The sequence below is a fragment of the Styela clava genome, chromosome 13, assembly GCF_964204865.1.
Source record: "Styela clava chromosome 13, kaStyClav1.hap1.2, whole genome shotgun sequence".
Taxonomy (NCBI): domain Eukaryota; kingdom Metazoa; phylum Chordata; class Ascidiacea; order Stolidobranchia; family Styelidae; genus Styela; species Styela clava.
In genome coordinates, this window is record NC_135262.1 from 4898561 (window position 1) to 4917910 (window position 19350).

Consider the following 19350-nt stretch of genomic DNA (forward strand, 5'->3'; position numbering starts at 1 on the left):
AATTACGTCACCATCATGCAGTCATGTCATAGGGCAGTAGGGCTTGCCAAAGTATGATTACGATCGTCCGAAATGGCATCTGCGCCGCCGATAACGAACTCGCTAAAGCCGGCAATCTCTCTCCTATCGTGATAATTGTGACAAGAAAACGGAGGCGCAGTTCTTACCACTTCATGGCAGCTCCTGCCACGAACGTACCACGCCGTCTCCTGCCATGGTTTTATGGCGCTATTACCGGTATATTTACAAATTTAGGTACCATATTTTAGTTTATCATGCGAAATTATATCTACTTAAACTCTAACCCTAACCCCAAATCCATCCAAACTGTATCCATAAGAAAAACATTCCAACTCACCAAATATTTATCACCATCAGCAGATTAGGGGCAGCCCTGCTATTACAGCCGACCTGCCGTGGTTACGGCAGTAAAATTGGTGGTATTCGATTTGCTGCCGTAACCACGGCAGCTCGCTATTGGTTTGTGGCAGCTAAAAAGTCAGTCGCCGTGGGTTTGGTCTTAGTGGCCGTGGTTTGGAAATCCCGCCATGGTTTTGCGGCAGCTGTAGACGCCACAAAATACTTGAAACTGCACTTGAGAAAACGAGAGAAATAGCTTGCTCGATTTCGGGTGATCGTCTGCGCGCTTTGGACGACCATTCGCATACTTTGGTGGGCCTTATTACCGTACGCCACTGTGACGTCGAAATGATGTAATTTTTGGGTGACATAGTCAGGTGAAGGTCGGAAGTGAAAAAAGCGAGACTTGTCATAAAATTTTACTTCAGGACAGTATGGTACTGCAGTAGGACAATGTTCATACCGGCAGTTAGAAAAAATAGGTACCGGTACCGGTAGCCTACAATACCTACGCTACTGTACCGGTACCGGTACGGTATATCCCATTTTCTTCCTCCTCGGGATGCTCTGTATCTGCATATAAGTCTAGTACTTATGACCTCTAGCATTTCTAAACCCCTGCGCACACCGGTAATTATATGCCAGAGGACTGCTAGACTGACGACTGAGCTCTCCGACACCGTCGGTGGTTATAAGCATGGTTGTAAAGGTGACCGTACATTTGAACCCATGCGTATACCCGCGGGTTCAATCTATATCCGGATGCTAAAACCCATGGGTTAGGGTTAGCATGGGTTCAAATATATGTAAAACAAAAAAAAATTTCATAGGTGCAATAATATGCAGGTGCAAAGCGTGGGTTCAAATGTACGGGAACCGGTTGTAAAATGTAAAGGATAGTATTCACATATTTTCATACAGAGAAGTAGACCGATGAGACGGTGAATCTATGTCGGGTAGGGACCGGTCAGCCAGAAATAATTTAATGATCAATCAGCACTCAGTGCGGTCTTCCGAGCAGTTTTATTTTAGATGCAGCAATCCAAAATCAGTCACGAAAAAGCTGCGATAGTTGGATAGACTGGGCTAAAATTGAAAAAAAGCACCTGGTTAAATTGTTTGAAATGGGAGATTGTTTGAAGTTCGTTCATATATAATCGTCCCAAATACGATATTGAAGAAAATTAGATAGTCTGTTTTTCGACATTTGTGGTTTCAATTGGTTAGCAATACCATTTAATTGATTTTAAGTCTCCTTTTTTCACTTCCGACAGTTTCATGTCTCGATGATTGTGTGTGTGGGTGCGTTCCCCTAATTAATTTTTTTTCTTTTGGGTGAGCGAAAACGTACTACTTCTTTTATCAATACCTTTCCATCTAAAATCTGTAAGTTTCAAACCTTACTCAAAGTTTTGTTCACTCTCCCGATTCTATAATCAGTTATTTTTGTTTTCATCTATTTTTTATCGCTTATTTTGCTGATTATGGAGTCGAAATAAACTTATTCTTATACCATTGGGTACGAGGGTACCATAATTATCTAATGTCCTTTCCAGTGCTTTTACTAGTCATAATTTGTCTAGTCTTAATTGTAGTAATTGCCAATTATTGTGATACATTGTTGTTATACAAGTGTTGAAGATGTTTATACCGCTATATTTATATCGTGGGTATTTTGTAGTTGTACTAGGTGTACCCGAAGAGGTATTAATATTTATTTATTTGGCTCAGCAGTGTGGCGCATCGTGCTAAGCGTTAGGAATACGCTCGCCACCGCATCTCTGATTACCCTTCGTGAATTCGCAGGTTCGAATCCCATGCGGGGATGATCATGTGTGAATGCTAGACTCCCCACCGCCGTAGGGTGGTTCACGTAACCACTGGTCGGTTACGGCTTCCGCCACCATCAAGTTCATGCTTCTGAAAACAAATAACTGGCTAACTAATCCCATACCCGACCTGGACCGGTAACCCTACGAGAGGCCGTGATTCGCCATATGACTAAGCTGTTTTATTGGCTTTCCTCTCCCCTGGGATAAATATGTAAATCCTTCCTTCATTCCTATAAGATGCCTATTTGTGACTGCTGTCAGCAGGTTCATTTTTAAGTGTCATTTCTGTATTTTCAGGGAAATCTGTTGTATGCTGGTATTGTGAACAGTATTAAAAATCTAATATCTGATGCAGGCATATTAGTGTAATTATGGATTATATGCCTGGAACAGCAAGCTTGATTGAAGAAATTGATAAAAAACAACTTGTGGTTTTGCGAGATGGTCGAACTCTTATTGGGATATTACGAAGCATTGATCAGTTTGCTAACTTGGTAATTCACCGGACTATTGAGCGAATACATGTCGGTAAAAAATATGGTGATATACCAAGAGGAATATTTGTTGTCCGAGGTGAAAATGTTGTTCTCCTTGGAGAAGTAGATGGAGAAATGGACAATGAAAGTGACTTGAACCTTGAAAAAGTGTCTGTTGAAGAAATATTGCAAGCACAGCGTAAACAACAAGAAGAGCATATGGAAGAGAAAAAAGCAAAATTGAAAGCAATGAAAGAAAGAGGACTCTCTTCGAATGTTGAACAGCAGGATGATGCATTTTAAGCGCAGCAGATATTTAACAAACTATAATATCTTGTCAATCATGATTGTGTTTGTGTGCGTAACATATAGCTATTGCTCAGATGAAAATTATGTGTGAAGGTCCAAACATGCTGGAAATGAAATTTCGTTACTTTTTAGTAGTCTTTTTATTTATAAATATTCTCTTCTTTCAAAGATATTACAGTAGAATTTTAATCACAATGTAAATGGAAGCAACATTTTCAAGTTTGGAAGAGTTTCAATATGGTTTTCATAATCAAGCTTACATGCCAACTCGTTAAAGCGGCTGTACCCTCACTGCTAACGCAAAAAGTCCTTTTTATAACTGCCTTCCAATCAGGATGTTTTTCCTCACAAATTCGAGCACTTGGGATGACAAATCAATGCCATGGGGGCAAAATGTTTTATGATAGTTTTAGACGCACTAAGGAGTCTGGTGAGAGAGCAAAAGCAAAGTTGTTTTCGAATCTTGCTCGTAGATTGGAAATCGCAATAAGAGGTAAAAAATGATTGTACTATAACATGTCATAGCACTCATAGGTTTTCAGATTTCCATTCTATTCCTCACTGGCTAATTCTAGTAAACCGCGTTGGCAATGCAGGTTATGCATTTCGTGTTCAAATCCCATTCCAACGACCAAACCAGTGTAAAATCAATTCGAAAGGTAATGTTAAACCGGTAGGATCCTGGTATATCAGCTCCTTGGATATAAGTGTTGCTTGTACTTGCCTTGTTCAGAGCGAAAAGCTTAAACAAGGAGATAAACAAATACTCTTGCGTAATATGCAGACCTGATGATAATGAAATTAAGCTAATCCCATGTTTTTCAGAGGGAGGGGGCAATGATCCAAAAAAAAATAAGCAGTTGGCTGCTGCAATACAAGAATGTAAAAAGGCAAATATGATGAAGTCAAGTATAGATAAAGCTCTATCAGCGAGACAGGCAAGTGATACATTACCGCATCATGGGATATTTATTTATATCATTTTATTTATACATATACTTTTTTATAGGCAAGTGAAGAATTTTCTTTTGCGCTCAGTGGCCCAGGCCATTCAACATATCTTATTATCTGCGGATCAACTGCGAAGCATAATGCAAAGCTTGCAATGTTGTCTGCAATAAAGATGTTACCGCAATTGTAAGTTTTGTTCTTCGAATGGATTTAACCCTTCTATGCCATGTACCCTGTTCATTTTCTTCAAGCTTTCTAACAATATTACACATAAGAATGACTCAAATACTGTTGTTAAATTGAAGTCGAAACTGATGACTTTTCAAATACATCTCCATTGCATGGAAGCATAACTCGTATCACAATCGATTGGCAAAAATAACAGTTTGTGCCGGGATTGTAAAGCACGATTTAGATGAAAGTTAATCTCTACTTTTATTTACTTTAAATGCTGCATTCTTTTGGAGCTCTATTTTCCCAATAAAAGTAAAAGAACTATTTTTCAGTTCATTGGTTTCCGACTCTCAAATACAGTTCGACCGGAAAAGGATTATTATCACAGACATTGGACATATTAAAGATAATGAAATTACCGAAGAAAAAGCAACAGAAATTGCTATAGAGATTGGAGCAGAGGATGTGGAAATTGTGAGTGATGACCAAGGCAGTCTATTAAAGGTATTGAAAAGATCACAATGATGTTTGTTGCAAGTAGTTGTTTTGAAGTAGGTATAAATGCTACAGTAAATACAACTAAAACAATGCGATACCAGGTTTGTTTACGATGCGCCAATTTGCAAGGCTACATTAAATTCGTGATCTTAGAAATTAATTTCATTAACATGAAAATAGAGATATAATATATTGTGTTCTTTTTGACTTTACTATTCTGCAATATTCGATTTTGGCTATACCTGATTTATATTGTAATTTGCCCCGACAAGACTCTCTGAATTACTTGGATAATTCCCTTATTATATTAAACAACAACCCTTCACTTATCCCTTTCATAGATACATCTTTGCACATATAAATACTATATTGCATAAAATTCAACAATTTGTTTCAGTTCACATGCAACGAGTCTGGGCATAAAACGGTTGAAGAAGCAATTGAAACAGATCTAAATGAATTGATAATATTTCAATCCAAAACTGAATATGTGCCAAATTCATACATCGACTTAGAGGATCGAGATTTGACAACTGCAAAACTATTTTATCAAACACTAACCAAATTGGATGCTAGAATACCACAGAAGTTTGAATTTATAGATATGTTTCATAATGTAAATGGTCTCACCACCACTTCTCATATTTAACATTATCACTGTGAAGCCCTAAATTTTCTAATTTAACTACTGTTGCATCGATAAAACCAGGTGGACCACATATATAACACAGTGGACTCTTTTGAAAGGAATTCACCGTTCTTTGTAAATGATCTTGTGATATTCGTCCATAATGAATAGGAATTTCATCTTCTATTTGCTGTAATTTATTTTCTTGAGTGACAAATAGTTCATATTCTGTGTTAGGTGTTACTCTGCAGATGTGTTGAATTTCATCCTGCAAAAAAATGGGTACTCCCTAGTATGTGTGCCATGTTAGGGTTAGGCAATAATTTTATTCCGATTTTCCTTGTTTTAGTTCTATTAACGAGTTCGGGGACTGTCTGTATTAACCAAATGAACATACCACCTGCCCATACTAATCAGTCCCTTTACACAACTAAAGTAGGCGAACAAAGTTAGTTACCTTCGTATTGGTACATACACTTCTTGAGCGCCAAAAATTGTGATCTTCTGCTACATTATATGTTTCAATTCATATACGGTGTTGCAATTAATAGAATTGGAGAGTTTTTCCATTATGGAATACTGGAAAAATTGTCTTATTTGCAGTCAAGTACTTAGTAATCAGACGGAATTAATATCATGAAAGTCTAACCTTAAATAGTAGTTCCTCTGCTGTCCTTGCACAGTATAGCAGCATTGTTGAGATTTTATTATCGGAGTACCTTTGAGGATCTTGTCTGAGAAAAGCACTGAAATATACCAATTTATTTAATTAACATGATTTTAATTATTAGGAAATATCAGGTACAAAACAGAGTCTATGTATGTGTAATAACTGGTTTATCTGTACCAGGTTAGGGTTATGCCATAATTTCATTCCGATTTTCCTTATTTTAGTTCCAATACGAGTCCGGGGGACTGTCTGTGTTAGCCTAGAGAATATACCCCCTGCCCATAGGCTTCAGTCCCTTTACACAACTTGATGTAAAGTGGGCGAACAAAATTAGGTATCTCCATATTGGTACACACACTTCTGTAGCGCCGTGTTTTGATATACGATTCAGCCAGCTAATCCATTTAAGCAAATGAATTTTAAACACAAACCTGCTAAACCAGCAAATATGTAAGAACCTGTTACCAAATACTGATTAACTCTTATCAAGACACCTACCTTCTTTCTCTTAAAATTGAGTAGATGGGGTTGATTCCGACTCCTGCTGATATTAACAGTAAATGTTCATCTCTTTCGGCCACTGGATCATGATAGAAATCCCCACCAAAGCACAAAATGACAGTTGAACCTACATGACACTATTGATAGAAAAGGTTTTGTTACGGATGGAGTTGAAATGGTCAAACCAACAAAGTTCAAATCTCAATTTCTTCGCCTACCTGTTCATGTATCCATTTTGCAGGAGGATGATCAGAATATTTGACAGCAAATTCCAATATACCATGTTGTTCTAGATCATTTGGACAGCTGCAAATTGAAAATCCCCCAACTGTGGAAATTCCTGGTATAGTCATGTCAACCCATTGTCCAGCCTGGAAATCAAGATATCGTGTAGCAAGTTAAATCCCTATTGCAGAAGAATATATCAATGAAAATAATTCGACAAAAAACAATCGTTTTTATTATTTAAGTAGGTGTGGCCAAGTGATTAAATGGCTAGTCTATGGATCAAATCCCACACACATCACCACAACCAGGGTGTTGTGAATTATGTAAGCAGTGACAAACAGAAATATTCTAATACAATCTGAAACAGTAGGAGTAAATTCCACTCAATAATAATGAATTGTATTTCATATACAATATAATATTGTCATTCTTATTTTACAACAACAATATTAAATACCTTGAAGTTTCCATTTTGATAACCTGTTGATACACTCATCTTAATTCCTCTCACTGTAGGTGATAATTTTTCAATATCAACGACTGTGGCATTCATGATCTGTTCTTGTCGAAAACTATGTTTAGTACGTGTTAAATGATCTCGTGTTTTGTCACTCTGTTAATGGATAGTATAGACTTGTTTAGCGTATCAATACGACAAATCATAAAAAACAAATACTTGCATCTGTGGATAAATTGAAACATTAGTATTATCTTATTTAAAGAGGTATTTTCATGTCGGTTATTCTCCATGCAAAAAACTCTTCTCGCAAGACCACTATGTATGATCACAAGCTTAAAGCACGATTTTAGAAAGTATCTCATGTTTCTTAGTTACATTCTATGTCGAGGTGGGATTACCCATGTTGTACTTTTTTCCTCACCATGGCAGAGTTCAAAATAATTTATCTAACTATGAATTCATATTAATCTCACCTTCTGTCTAATTTCTGACCAAGCTTGCATATGGGCCCTTTTGTTGACTTTCGGTTCCTTGGATCTAAAATTTGAATAATGTCCTTCAACATAGAATTAACCAATTTATAAAAGTTTTATCTCAAAATTTATGATATTAACCAAAATAAAAGGTGTTGGTATACCAGTATGATTCTGTTTAATTATATTAATAAACTTCTCTAGTTGTACCGTAAAAGTGCCTAACTTCGGACAAAATATTTGAACGGCCATATCTTGGCTAAAACGCGCCGTATATTGCTAATTTTAAATTTTATAGGTTGCGCTGTTATATCTACATCTATTCTCGTCTTTTTTGATGTTGCATAATTCTTTTTTTGGTAAAAAAACGGAAATTTTGCCGAAAATTGACTGCCCGGCATTCAACGGCGCAGAGCGTCGCTCCTACTGAAGCTATCATCGTCAAAATACCATCATTCGGTAGAGGGCGACATCAATGTATATAATTTATTTGAGTGATCGCAAGATGTCGTACGAGATTTGAATAAAACCTAAAATTCTGAATTATAAATTCCGTAAGAATATTAAGAATTCACGCAGCGTCAAAATTACGTCAACCTCACGTAGATTATTTTTCGCTCACTTCCGACACGACGTCACACTGCGTCGCGGAAATGAATTTTGACGCCAGACACAACGGAGCCAATATGACAATTTCCGTCAAGATAAAGACGGCGTTCCAATGTAATATTTTTGTATTTTGTTCGGTCATGTATGAATATATGCCGAAATTACATTAATGAAAATACATGTCACACTTAATCGATGACGTTAAAAATCGAATATATAAAACTATGATAATTCCAACGTCCATATGGCACAGTGCACTGACCTAACCATATTTTTATGATTAGTAGTCGAAATGACAGTTATTGAATACGGCCTGGGTGAATTTTATTCACTCGAAATTAAAAATAAATTTAATCTCCAACAAATAAACGGGACCTACATGTTTACAAGATTAAGTTGAATTTTAAATTAAACTTTACAATCGGATTTACCGTGTGTTTGATATAAATTATCATTTATAAAGATAACCGCGCAGAATAAAAAAAAGCTATCCGTCGAGAATATTAATACTTCAAAGACTTCGATAGAAGCCCGTTAAAATACTTCATTGTGGATTGAAACGGTTTGCATCAGATATATTTACGTATGCATTTCCTGATTAAAATGACTAACGTGTTATTATACTCATCTGAAGTATCGAAAATAACGAACGAAAGATGTAAACATAGGACGACGGAAGTTTCAAATAATGCATTTTCGTCGTGACGTCAATGTTACGTTACGACGACGATCGAGCGTCTTATCTTCACGCAACGACGTGATTACGTCATCCGCATCGGAACTCTCTTTCTCTCTGTGCGTCGCGGTTGCGCAGTGAAGAAAATGACTGTCCGAAGTTAGGGCAGTGAAGGATAACGGTCAGATGGCGAGAAATATCGAATATTTTAATAGTAAAAATAGTCCAATTGAACCGAAATTTGCAGGGAATGTAAATTACCGCACGAATGTTTTACCGAGCAATTTTGGCACCGTTTGGACAATAAATGGCCGAGTTATTGACGAAAATATAGTAATTTTGTCCGAAGTTAGGCGCTTTTACGGTATCACCTCTTGGCATTTTAGCAGTTTCAGTTATTTTTACTCACTTCTGAGTGAGTGCGCCTGAACAAATTCTCTAATAAATCACCCTTGCAGACTTATGGCACCAGCGCTAGACACCCGTTATTGTATGCAGTACCGGTACCCTATACTTACTTGCAATCCAGTCTCCTTGCCAATCTCAAACAATTCCGAGTAAACTTGCAGAGCATCTTTCCCTGAATCAATAACAATAAACGAGAACAACAACCAACGAAAGAGAACCAAGTATTATACACTACGGACGAGAGATCGAAGTACAAACTCAAAAGCAACTTGATAAATAGGTGCTTTTGTCACCTTTGACATATGACCTCACTCTACTGAAGCGTTAAGTTTAACCCTGTCTGTCAATCAACAACTCGTAGTCCGTCGTTTTGTTTCAGCAAAGTGACTATAAACACTTTGGTTTTCAGCAGATATAAAGCTTAGAACCTGGTCCTTTATCTTTTATAAATGTTGAGAACCATGAACCAAAATATTGCCGACCAGAGAGATGGTAAGTTTTTAGTTTCTGTGACTCCCCTCACCTGTAAATAACAATGTTTTGCTTCTGTTTGTAAATGTATCTTTAATTTTCACTTCCATAAAAAGAGATTCATTTGATGACTTGTGAGACTTGCATATTGGTGTTTGTATTGACAATTAATTTATATGGAATCTTATATTCAGATCTCAAAGCCTTCGAAAGGCGGATAATGGAATGCATAACTCACATGCAGCCATCCACTTCCAGATGGAGAAGTAAGTTATCTTTGTACAGGTATATAGATATGATAAATGTAATTAATGTAGACATTCGCTTTCCAAGAAACCATGATTAATTTTGTTATATGGTTTATAAATTGAAAAGACACAAAATCAACACTTTATACCAAGTGTATCAGCAATCTTCAAGTTCATAGGCTACACCTCAGATTACCCTGATCACTGTATCAAAGAATAGAACTACATAGAGAATAAGTGTTTGTGGCAAGCGTATGATTTACATTCTCATTCTGGAGGGAAGAAAAGCTGATAAGAAGGCTTAATCATAATATGATTATGTGGTACCACAGCCTCTCGTTCGGTTACCAGTCCATATTGGATTAGCTAGCCAGATATTTGTTTCAGATGCATGGACTTGATGGTAGAGGCGGTCGTAACCGACAAGCTGTTACATGAATCACCCTATGGCGGTGATGAGTCCAGCAATTCTAGTCTTAATGAAGACAGCATACAAAGCCTCTTAATTCGCTTTGGCTGCATTTCATGCCTTGTTTGTTTTTCGTTTCTGGGAGAATATTGCTACTACAAATTATCTTTTTGAACTAGCCATAAACAGTACAACCCTTTTTTTACAGTGGTTCTTGTGATTATCTCAGTTTGCACAGCTATTGGTGCCTGGCTATGGCTTGTTGATCCTAATACATCGAGGGTATGTAGTTTCTCAAGCATATTTGATATACAAACAAAATGATATTGCGTAGATTTACAAAAGTCATCCATTATTATTCCAGGAACCCTTCCTACATTCACTGTGGCAGCATCCATTCTTTACTCTCAGCTCAGCAGTGTTAATTCTTCTCTTCTTTGCAGGGATACATAAAAGAGTTGTGGCACCGTCAATGTAAGATTTCATATAGATATTTGAAAAATAGATGTTCATGCATTTGGAGTTATAAACTAATAACAAGAGACTTAAAACCAGTCATGAAGCAGCCGTTTTTATATATTAATTTTACAAATATATCAGTTTTCAGATTATTGAAAAAATCGTTACTCCCGAAGTATGTGAACCAAGATGGCGAACATCGAAACGTAGTTCGTGTACCAGGTTAGGGTTAGGCCATAATTTGAGGTACAAATACTACGGGAGTCACTTGGCTAGTCCCCAAACTCGTAATAGAACTAAGATAAGGAAAATTAAAATAAAATTATGGCCTAACCCTAATCTGGTACAAATACTACTACGTTCTGGTGTCCGCCATCTTGGTTCACATACTTTGCGAGTACCAAAAATTCTTATTTAAATTTTGGTGTCAAAAGTTTTGCCAGATGTGAGCCTACTAAGTACGCTTGATAAATTTTGACTTATTTCATCAGCACTAAAAGTCTAAAATCAAGACTCAAACAAAGCCCTAAACATTTATACTGCTTATATAGAGCATTCATTTCTGTTTATTTACTAGAATTGCTGGTCGATTGCAAACAGTATTGGATGATTTCAACATGTCGTGTGATGAAGTGAGTAAAATAAACTATTTTGCAATATTTGTACGATGATAGAAAACTCAAAAACTTCATTTATTTCAGACCGGCAGACTCATCTTAAGACCAAGAACGGAGAGTTGACATCAGATTTAGCCAATGGCTATTGTTTTAATGATTGGACTGTTTTGTCTATATTATGTTGTAGGCATAGCCTGGTAGTGTGGAAGGTTCCATTACATTTGAACCCACGTACATTTGCACCCATGGAAAATTTTTTACGGATATTTGAACCGATACTAACCCTAACCCATGGATTTTAGCACCCTCATATAGATTGAACCCTCGAATATACGGGTGCAAATGTACGGTCACCAGTGTGAAAAACTGCAGGCTACCTGTGAAACAGTGAACTGCTCTTACTTTCTATAGTTCTCTGGCTTATATTAGTAGGTATGCCTATACCCACAAATGCCATTACCTAACATTGGTCTCATGGTCCGCACACGAGCTCCATCTATTCAATATCACATCACCTTGAAGAGCAAAGGATGGTTTTAAAGTAACCAACCCCCAAGGTTTTCAGGGGCGTGGCCAGCTCTTAAATTGCTTGCTTTTTATTTAATGATCTACTCACAATGCTTTGAATGTGGAATATCACTATTTGAGTGTTAGCTGTTTCTCTTACAACAAGCAATTATGATGTTTTAAAACTTTATTATTCATATGTAATAGAGAACAGAGCACCTATTTTTGATTGCACGAAATATGTGTATAATTGTGGCTTCAATATAGCATTACTTTGATCTGGTCTGGTGTCTTTACTGTGACACTGGTAGTATCAGCATATTTATTAGCTGGATCCATTAAAGCTTCATATACATTTTTATGTGCATTAGTGACTAGGTCACTGGCACGTGTCGTGGCTACTTCTTTCAAAGTTGCGCTTGCCAAGAATGAAACTTGTGGCAAAATAAATTCCTCCATTGACATGACATAAGCATCGAAACGAGCGAGTGCGCCAATAACATTATCCCTTTCCAGACCTGGTTGTTTGGATAAAGGCTCCTCACCACCATGGGATCTATATTTTTGAATTTCTGAATATACTCCAGCAATTCCGCCTTGTGTTAGTATAGCAGCAGCTTGCTCATTGACAAGGGTGTCCAAATGTGCATCAATCTGAGCAGAAAGCATTTCTATCCTCTCTTCTGTGAATTCATATAAAGCAAGAACATATTTCATTGAATGTAAACAGTTTATCATATATGCTGCCATGTCCGCAGCAGGGAGTTGACTTGCAGACATAGCACACATTTGTAGCAGAGGATCCAATAAGCAAGACATGATTTGCTTGAAATCAATTTGTCTTGAATCAATCTCCACAACTGAAGAAGCATGTGAATCCAACATATCTTGTAGAAGCTGCATCATTTGGTTCAAAGTGTTAGAAGGACCCAAGTCTGCTGCAGGAACTTCCACTTTATCAAGCAATCTGCTAGCTGTGAAATTAAGGCTGTTGAAAAATAGTTTTCGACAGAGAACATGCATTTCTTCCATGATGTCCAAAAGGGGAGTGGTGTCTGTTTTTAAAATGTTTTTGATTGTAGTATGATAAAACTTGAGTAGATTGGTCAACTTGAATAAAGTTAACGAGCCAGGTTCACCAACTAAGACTTGTTCTATGCGAACTTTTAGTGGCCTGCATACTCCTTCTAATGTGTGCCCTATTGTGGATTTTTCTTCTTCCTGTGTTGGTTTTACACAATCTTGTACTAAGTATGAAAGATATTCCCTTTCTGACGCAGAGGACTGATGTAACCACGCTAACATATCTCCAATGTATCGCAGCGGATCATGGGAGTGCATTTCTATAGGTTTAGTATGGCTAACACTTGTCTGTCCGCTACCTCTTGTGAGAGCATCAATGAATCCTCTTACAACTGCTGTACGACGGGCACCAGCATATTCATCCAAAGTGTATGTGAACAGGACTGGCCTGTCTTGCAAGTATTTCATCGCCTTTTGAAGCATTTCTGAAATGTCAATAGAATCTGCAGTCAATCCTCTACATTGTGTTTGAGTCCATCGATATAATCTTTCATAAGCAGATTCCTGATGTAGTGCCATTTGTTCCATTATCTCAAGGCCCGCAGTCTGCTGGTTTGTTCGTAACAGAACTTTGACGTCATTATGTATTTTTTGCACTTTTTCCAAGACCGTAAAAAATTCTGGATGTATGTTACCATCTCTTGCCCCACGAAATATTTTTGCCTCTTCTGGTTTGAGCTGAAATTTTCCAAGAAATGCTCCTACAACTTCTGATCGCAACTGCAGTTTCTTTCCTTCCCCACGTAATGAGCTTGTTTTACTCATCAAATCCTGTGTTTGTTCTTTTGTGATTTTCAATCTCTCAGTCATATCCTTGCAGCATTCTGACATCGAATGTACATCTTCATGTATACTATCCAGCTCCCCGATTACATGTGTGAAAGCATCCAAAAACTGTTGGTTGATCGAAAGGCTGCGTCTTTCAATATCACCCCTTAGATTACGTCTTGTGCGCAAGTTGTTCTCGTTAAAAAATGTTGAAACAGCCTTCAGCGCTTCAAGCATGTCCTTGTCATTATCTAGTCTTGTGTCGAGGATTTTCCCCAATTTTCTTGACAGTGGATTATTTTGCTGTGACAAGCTTGACGTTGGTTGATTATCGGCATCAGCCATTTTACATATATAATCTGAGTAAAGATAAACACTTAAACAATGGATGATAAAAATACCGTAAGTTCAAGCTAAAAATTAATCAGAAAATTCTTATCTTTTAAAAATAAATAGAACATAACCGTTTCGGATCTGCTTGTTCAGAGTAAAAGCCATTAAATATTTTAAAATAGCATGCTTACTGAAATAATTATTTTATCATATGATTTAATGGCATAACAACAATACAGTTAGAAAAATTAAAAACTTTCAATATTTTGAGAATTGTTTCTAGATACTTTAGATATGCAACTAATTCACTTGTGCTTTACAGCCCTAGCACTGAAAATTGTTGCCAAAGGTAATAGGCAAATAAGAAATTGCTGTCATTGCAACCTTCATGGGTCTAGTTCGGGAAAAAAATGAGCATTGCATGATGCGATCCTAACATTCCAGAGCAGACAGTCGCACCCATTACATATGCACTCTAAAGGTTGCATAGATAATATCACTGAGTAAAAAACTAGTTCAAATTTTTTCTATATTTTTATTTTTTCAATATTTTTTCTAAGCCGCATTGAATAGGAAAAGCAATAAACAAGGTTTCTATCATCAGAAATGTAATTACTAATCAGTTTTGATTCATTCCTTTTTTCAAATTACTTTTTTGGTTTCTTGGTACTGTTGTACCGATATAATCTGGTAATATAACCCGAAATTGAACATCTTAAACGAGTAAGCTGTTTATATGTGCTCATGATTTTACTTTGCCCAATCATGATAAGAATAGAAAAAAGCTGGTCATTGCATGGTTCGCAGGTTCAATCTCTAAAGGATATGTTATGCGTTGCAGGATTGCTAGAATCTTTGTTGTCGTGGGATGTTCGCATATCAGAGTGTGAAAAATATGCCTAGGTAACCATTCTCATGCATACCGGTACTATGGAATAAGAACCGGACGATGGGTTATGCTCTGACTTATTATTAAATTACTCATCGACTTTCCTCTCTCTAAAAATATGAACATTGTTTCGAATTAATTTGTCTGCTATGCCATTTTGCATTTGGTGAATTGTCACATTGTTTTAGTCTGTCTTTGCCCTTCTTACATTTTTCAAGTTTTTTCGTTTTATTTTTGATTTGTTTTTTCCCTTTTCTTTAGCGTCGATCATCTGTGCTAATTTCCACGCCAGAATTCCACTGATCAAAAACAGAGGTGACAAATAGAGAAAAATTGTGGTTACAAATCCCCAAGGATCCGTAGCTGCCCATTTCAAAATTTCTATTACCCATTCTGGTAACTCCGTAGATTTGCTGATGGTTTCAGTCTCCCCCGCAACGGAATCCTCAATTGTTACAGCCTCCTTAGCATCTTGTCCAGCCATCCCAACCTCAAAAACGATCGAACATATACCGAATACCACAATAAGCGAAGATACAATAACGATGATAACAGTGAATTGGACAACACTAAAAGGCTGAAGGAAGAAACGGATAAAGTGGAGGGAAAACGGAAGTTGAAGTGTTCCCAAAGGTGAAAAATTAAAAAACACTAAAAGGCTGAACACTAAAAGGAAGAAGTGGATGAAATTTCTTCCGACGGGTAGTTAGGTGGCTGAAGTCACTAAAAAGCTGAACACTAAAAGGAAGAAGTGGATGAAATTTCTTCCGACGAATAATGAGGTGGTTGAAGTCACTAAAAAGCTGAACACTAAAAAGAAGAAGTGGATGAAATTTCTTCCGACGAATAATGAGGTGGTTGAAGTCACTAAAAAGCTGAACACTAAAAGGAAGAAGTGGATGAAATTTCTTCCGACGGGTAGTTAGGTGGCTGAAGTCACTAAAAAGCTGAACACTAAAAGGAAGAGGTGGATGAAATATTTTCCGACGAATAATGAGGTGGTTGAAGTCACCAAAAAGCTGAACACTAAAAGGAAGAAGTGGATGAAATTTCTTCCGACGAATAATGAGGTGGTTGAAGTCACTAAAAAGCTGAACACTAAAAAGAAGAAGTGGATGAAATTTCTTCCGACGAATAATGAGGTGGTTGAAGTCACTAAAAAGCTGAACACTAAAAGGAAGAAGTGGATGAAATTTTTTCCGACGAATAATAAGGTGATTGACGTCACTAAAAAGCTGAACACTAAAAGGAAGAAGTGGATGAAATTTTTTCCGACGAATAATGAGGTGGTCGAAGTCACTAAAAAGCTGAACAGTAAAAGGAAGAAGTTGATGAAATTTCTTCCGACGAATAATGAGGTGGTTGAAGTCACTAAAAAGCTGAACACTAAAAGGAAGAAGTTGATGAAATTTCTTCCGACGAATAATGAGGTGGTTGAAGTCACTAAAAAGCTGAACACTAAAAGGAAGAAGTTGATGAAATTTCTTCCGACGAATAATGAGGTGGTTGAAGTCACTAAAAAGATGAACACTAAAAGGAAGAAGTGGATGAAATTTTTTCCGACGAATAATAAGGTGATTGACGTCACTAAAAAGCTGAACACTAAAAGGAAGAAGTGGATGAAATTTTTTCCGACGAATAATGAGGTGGTCGAAGTCACTAAAAAGCTGAACAGTAAAAGGAAGAAGTTGATGAAATTTCTTCCGACGAATAATGAGGTGGTGGAAGTCACTAAAAAGCTGAACACTAAAAAGAATAGGTGGATGAAATTTTTTCCGACGAATAATGAGGTGGTTGAAGTCACTAAAAAGCTGAACACTAAAAGGAAGAAGTTGATGAAATTTCTTCCGACGAATAATGAGGTGGTTGAAGTCACTAAAAAGCTGAACACTAAAAGGAAGAAGTTGATGAAATTTCTTCCGACGAATAATGAGGTGGTTGAAGTCACTAAAAAGCTGAACACTAAAAGGAAGAAGTTGATGAAATTTCTTCCGACGAATAATGAGGTGGTTGAAGTCACTAAAAAGCTGAACACTAAAAGGAAGAAGTTGATGAGATTTCTTCCGACAAATAATGAGGTGGTTGAAGTCACTAAAAAGCTGAACACTAAAAGGAAGAAGTTGATGAAATTTCTTCCGACGAATAATGAGGTGGTTGAAGTCACTAAAAAGCTGAACACTAACAGAAAGAAGTGGTTGGAATTTCTTCCGACGGGTGGTGAGGTGGCTGAGGTCACTAAAAATCTAATCACTATAAGGAAGAAGTACGTTAGGGTTAGATGATATTTTGTCCTATCAATTTTGAGGCGGTTGAAGTCACTAAAATACCGAACATTGGGAGAGTTAAATAGCCAAAACATATCCCGACGGAAGTGAGATTGGATGAAGACCCTGAAAGCGGACTGATGAGTAGGCATGCCCCTTTTAGATTTATGAATTGAATCGATTCAAATCGCAATTTTTTTCGAATCTGATTTACGCGATTCGAAAGAAAAAGAGCCGTTTAGCGAAGAAAAACAAACACTCCAAATAACACCAATTGCCAGACGGGAATGTAAATGAATTTTTCGTTATTTACTTTTATTGATCTGCCTTCATTCATTTTCATGTTCAGCGCAACACACCCTGATCATCACTCGAGATGCTGACGTGCTGTGTGGGTAATTAATTTCCTTCAATCTGTCAGTTGAGTGACTGACCTAAGTTTCTATCACACGCAAATTTAAATGGATCGTATACCCGAAAGTTCGTTGCAATTTTGTTAAAAATATGCAACAGCACACCTTCTCTGCGACTAAGTTATGGTACGCCTTGACATGATTTGATAAACGATCAGATACCGACTTCTAGAAAACATTTAATTTTGATTGAAATTTAATTTAAACTTCGTTGAAATTGAAATATTGGTACTACTGAAGTATGCGCACCAAGATGTCGCACAACCTGATCCCTAACCTCGTACACCAGTGATTTTCAACCTTTTTTGTATCGCAGAACACTTTTTTTATTCTAAAATTGTGACGGAACACCAAATGAGATTTTTGGAAATAAACTATATTATGCAATTAACTGACATCGATCATTTCGGAAAAAAATAAATTAACGAGATTTAATATTAGCTTGTCAACTTCAGCTGGAAAAGACGTTACACATATTCCGATTCAGAGCTACCGATGAGCTAGGAACAGAAATGGTATTTTAATGTAATATCTGGGCCTGTTTCGATGAGCTTCAATTTTTTATTCTGGCTGGAATTTAATTGAGAGAGACAAACACGCAGCTCTTTCTCGACGACTCTCAATTTTTCGTGTTTTTATACTCTTATGGCGGCCAAGAAAAGGGTGGGCAAAATCGAATATTTTTTTCGAATCAAATAATCCGAATATTCTTAACAAATACCGAATAGTCCAATACCGAATATTTTTTATACGCAGCAGGGTCCAGAACGTCGGAGGTAGATTTGGAAATTAATAGAAACATTGAAAATCGGCAACAAAGCGATTTTTACTGGTTAATTTCGTCATATGCGCTGATATTTTGTCCCCCTGAACGTTTTTAAATTCCCGCCATTTGTTCTTTTGCGCAACTATTAATTCCCGTGGGTCGGCGGAGATCGAAGTTTCATATTATTGATATAACTATGAGTTCACATCAGCGACAGATTTTAATGACATTAAGGAGTGATTTCAAAGCCAAATTAATTGTATTCTGATATTTATCTTTTGCGCCGACTCTGATCTAACTTATCGCCGTTTGCAAATTAAATGTCCCAGTTTTAAGCAAATAATATTATCATTATCGTCAACGGGATGCACACATTTATTATTAAGACGACAATTGACTTTCTTAGGCTCAGTGTTATTTTCGAAATAAATCAATTTGATACTGTGATTAGATAAATCTGTGAAGCTGTGATTGCGTGAATAAAGAATGTTGATTTAAAATCTGAAATAAAGGCATTTCTACGTTGTCGTTTGGCAGCACTCTTGAACGATATTTTACATACGCGACCTGATACCAAAAAAATTGTAAACAATTTTGTGCCCAAGTGCTTTTCGTACCTAGTAGAAGGGAAGACGCTAATTATAATTAATCACCTCAAGTCACCATTTATTTTACAACAAATCAATACCCCGACCAATATCATAGCTAATATCGTTACCGGGAAATTCATAATTTTATTTACGGAATTTGCAAATTCAACACTCCAAAAAAAACGTCTTTGTAACTCTTAATTTCCGAAAATGATTTTCTATTCGGGTCATGCATGCGGAGGCTAATAACATCTTTAAAATCTGGTAACTTTATTTTAGA

At 36.8% G+C, this 19350-nt stretch overlaps 5 protein-coding genes across 5 annotated transcripts; 3 read left to right on the plus strand and 2 right to left on the minus strand.

Annotated features, from left to right (window-relative positions):
• Window positions 1-2463: 2463 nt before the first annotated feature.
• On the plus strand, window positions 2464-3147 carry LOC144411623 (U6 snRNA-associated Sm-like protein LSm1). Its single transcript, XM_078119538.1, has one exon. The coding sequence runs from the start codon at window positions 2564-2566 to the stop codon at window positions 2969-2971; it is 408 nt and encodes a 135-aa protein (XP_077975664.1). The 5' UTR covers window positions 2464-2563; the 3' UTR covers window positions 2972-3147.
• A 61-nt stretch (window positions 3148-3208) lies between these two features.
• LOC120332652 (translational activator of cytochrome c oxidase 1-like) lies at window positions 3209-5759 on the plus strand. Its single transcript, XM_039399948.2, has 5 exons — window positions 3209-3470; window positions 3803-3915; window positions 3987-4114; window positions 4435-4606; window positions 4998-5759. The coding sequence occupies exons 1-5, from the start codon at window positions 3215-3217 to the stop codon at window positions 5247-5249; spliced, it is 921 nt and encodes a 306-aa protein (XP_039255882.2). The 5' UTR covers window positions 3209-3214; the 3' UTR covers window positions 5250-5759.
• Window positions 4949-9568, minus strand: LOC120332651 (oxidoreductase NAD-binding domain-containing protein 1-like). Its single transcript, XM_039399947.2, has 7 exons — window positions 9364-9568; window positions 7561-7624; window positions 7085-7240; window positions 6618-6770; window positions 6397-6536; window positions 5878-5974; window positions 4949-5496 (listed from the first exon to the last, which is right to left on the minus strand). Exons 1-7 carry the CDS (start codon window positions 9417-9419, stop codon window positions 5227-5229), a joined length of 936 nt encoding a protein of 311 aa, XP_039255881.2. The 5' UTR covers window positions 9420-9568; the 3' UTR covers window positions 4949-5226.
• A 36-nt stretch (window positions 9569-9604) lies between these two features.
• Window positions 9605-12247, plus strand: LOC120332653 (nuclear envelope phosphatase-regulatory subunit 1-like). Its single transcript, XM_039399949.2, has 6 exons — window positions 9605-9745; window positions 9919-9990; window positions 10590-10663; window positions 10746-10855; window positions 11418-11472; window positions 11542-12247. The coding sequence occupies exons 1-6, from the start codon at window positions 9703-9705 to the stop codon at window positions 11578-11580; spliced, it is 393 nt and encodes a 130-aa protein (XP_039255883.1). The 5' UTR covers window positions 9605-9702; the 3' UTR covers window positions 11581-12247.
• On the minus strand, window positions 12134-15226 carry LOC120332649 (conserved oligomeric Golgi complex subunit 6-like). Its single transcript, XM_039399944.2, has one exon. The coding sequence runs from the start codon at window positions 14158-14160 to the stop codon at window positions 12223-12225; it is 1938 nt and encodes a 645-aa protein (XP_039255878.2). The 5' UTR covers window positions 14161-15226; the 3' UTR covers window positions 12134-12222.
• Window positions 15227-19350: the final 4124 nt, after the last annotated feature.

Excerpts from the sequence above, each read along its gene's own strand:
- LOC144411623 (XM_078119538.1), top strand. The coding sequence starts at position 2,564 with ATGGATTATATGCCTGGAACAGCAAGCTTGATTGAAGAAATTGATAAA.
- LOC120332652 (XM_039399948.2), top strand. The coding sequence starts at position 3,215 with ATGGTTTTCATAATCAAGCTTACATGCCAACTCGTTAAAGCGGCTGTA. Across the intron at positions 3,471-3,802 it reads ATTGGAAATCGCAATAAGAG|AGGGAGGGGGCAATGATCCA; the intron begins GTAAAAAATGAT and ends CATGTTTTTCAG. Across the intron at positions 4,115-4,434 it reads ATAAAGATGTTACCGCAATT|TTCATTGGTTTCCGACTCTC; the intron begins GTAAGTTTTGTT and ends ACTATTTTTCAG.
- LOC120332651 (XM_039399947.2), bottom strand. The coding sequence starts at position 9,419 with ATGCTCTGCAAGTTTACTCGGAATTGTTTGAGATTGGCAAGGAGACTG. Across the intron at positions 6,771-7,084 it reads ATCAAAATGGAAACTTCAAG|GCTGGACAATGGGTTGACAT; the intron begins GTATTTAATATT and ends CTTGATTTCCAG. Across the intron at positions 5,497-5,877 it reads CAGAGGAACTACTATTTAAG|GATGAAATTCAACACATCTG; the intron begins GTTAGACTTTCA and ends ATTTTTTTGCAG.
- LOC120332653 (XM_039399949.2), top strand. The coding sequence starts at position 9,703 with ATGTTGAGAACCATGAACCAAAATATTGCCGACCAGAGAGATG. Across the intron at positions 9,746-9,918 it reads TATTGCCGACCAGAGAGATG|ATCTCAAAGCCTTCGAAAGG; the intron begins GTAAGTTTTTAG and ends TCTTATATTCAG. Across the intron at positions 10,856-11,417 it reads AGAGTTGTGGCACCGTCAAT|AATTGCTGGTCGATTGCAAA; the intron begins GTAAGATTTCAT and ends TTTATTTACTAG.
- LOC120332649 (XM_039399944.2), bottom strand. The coding sequence starts at position 14,160 with ATGGCTGATGCCGATAATCAACCAACGTCAAGCTTGTCACAGCAAAAT.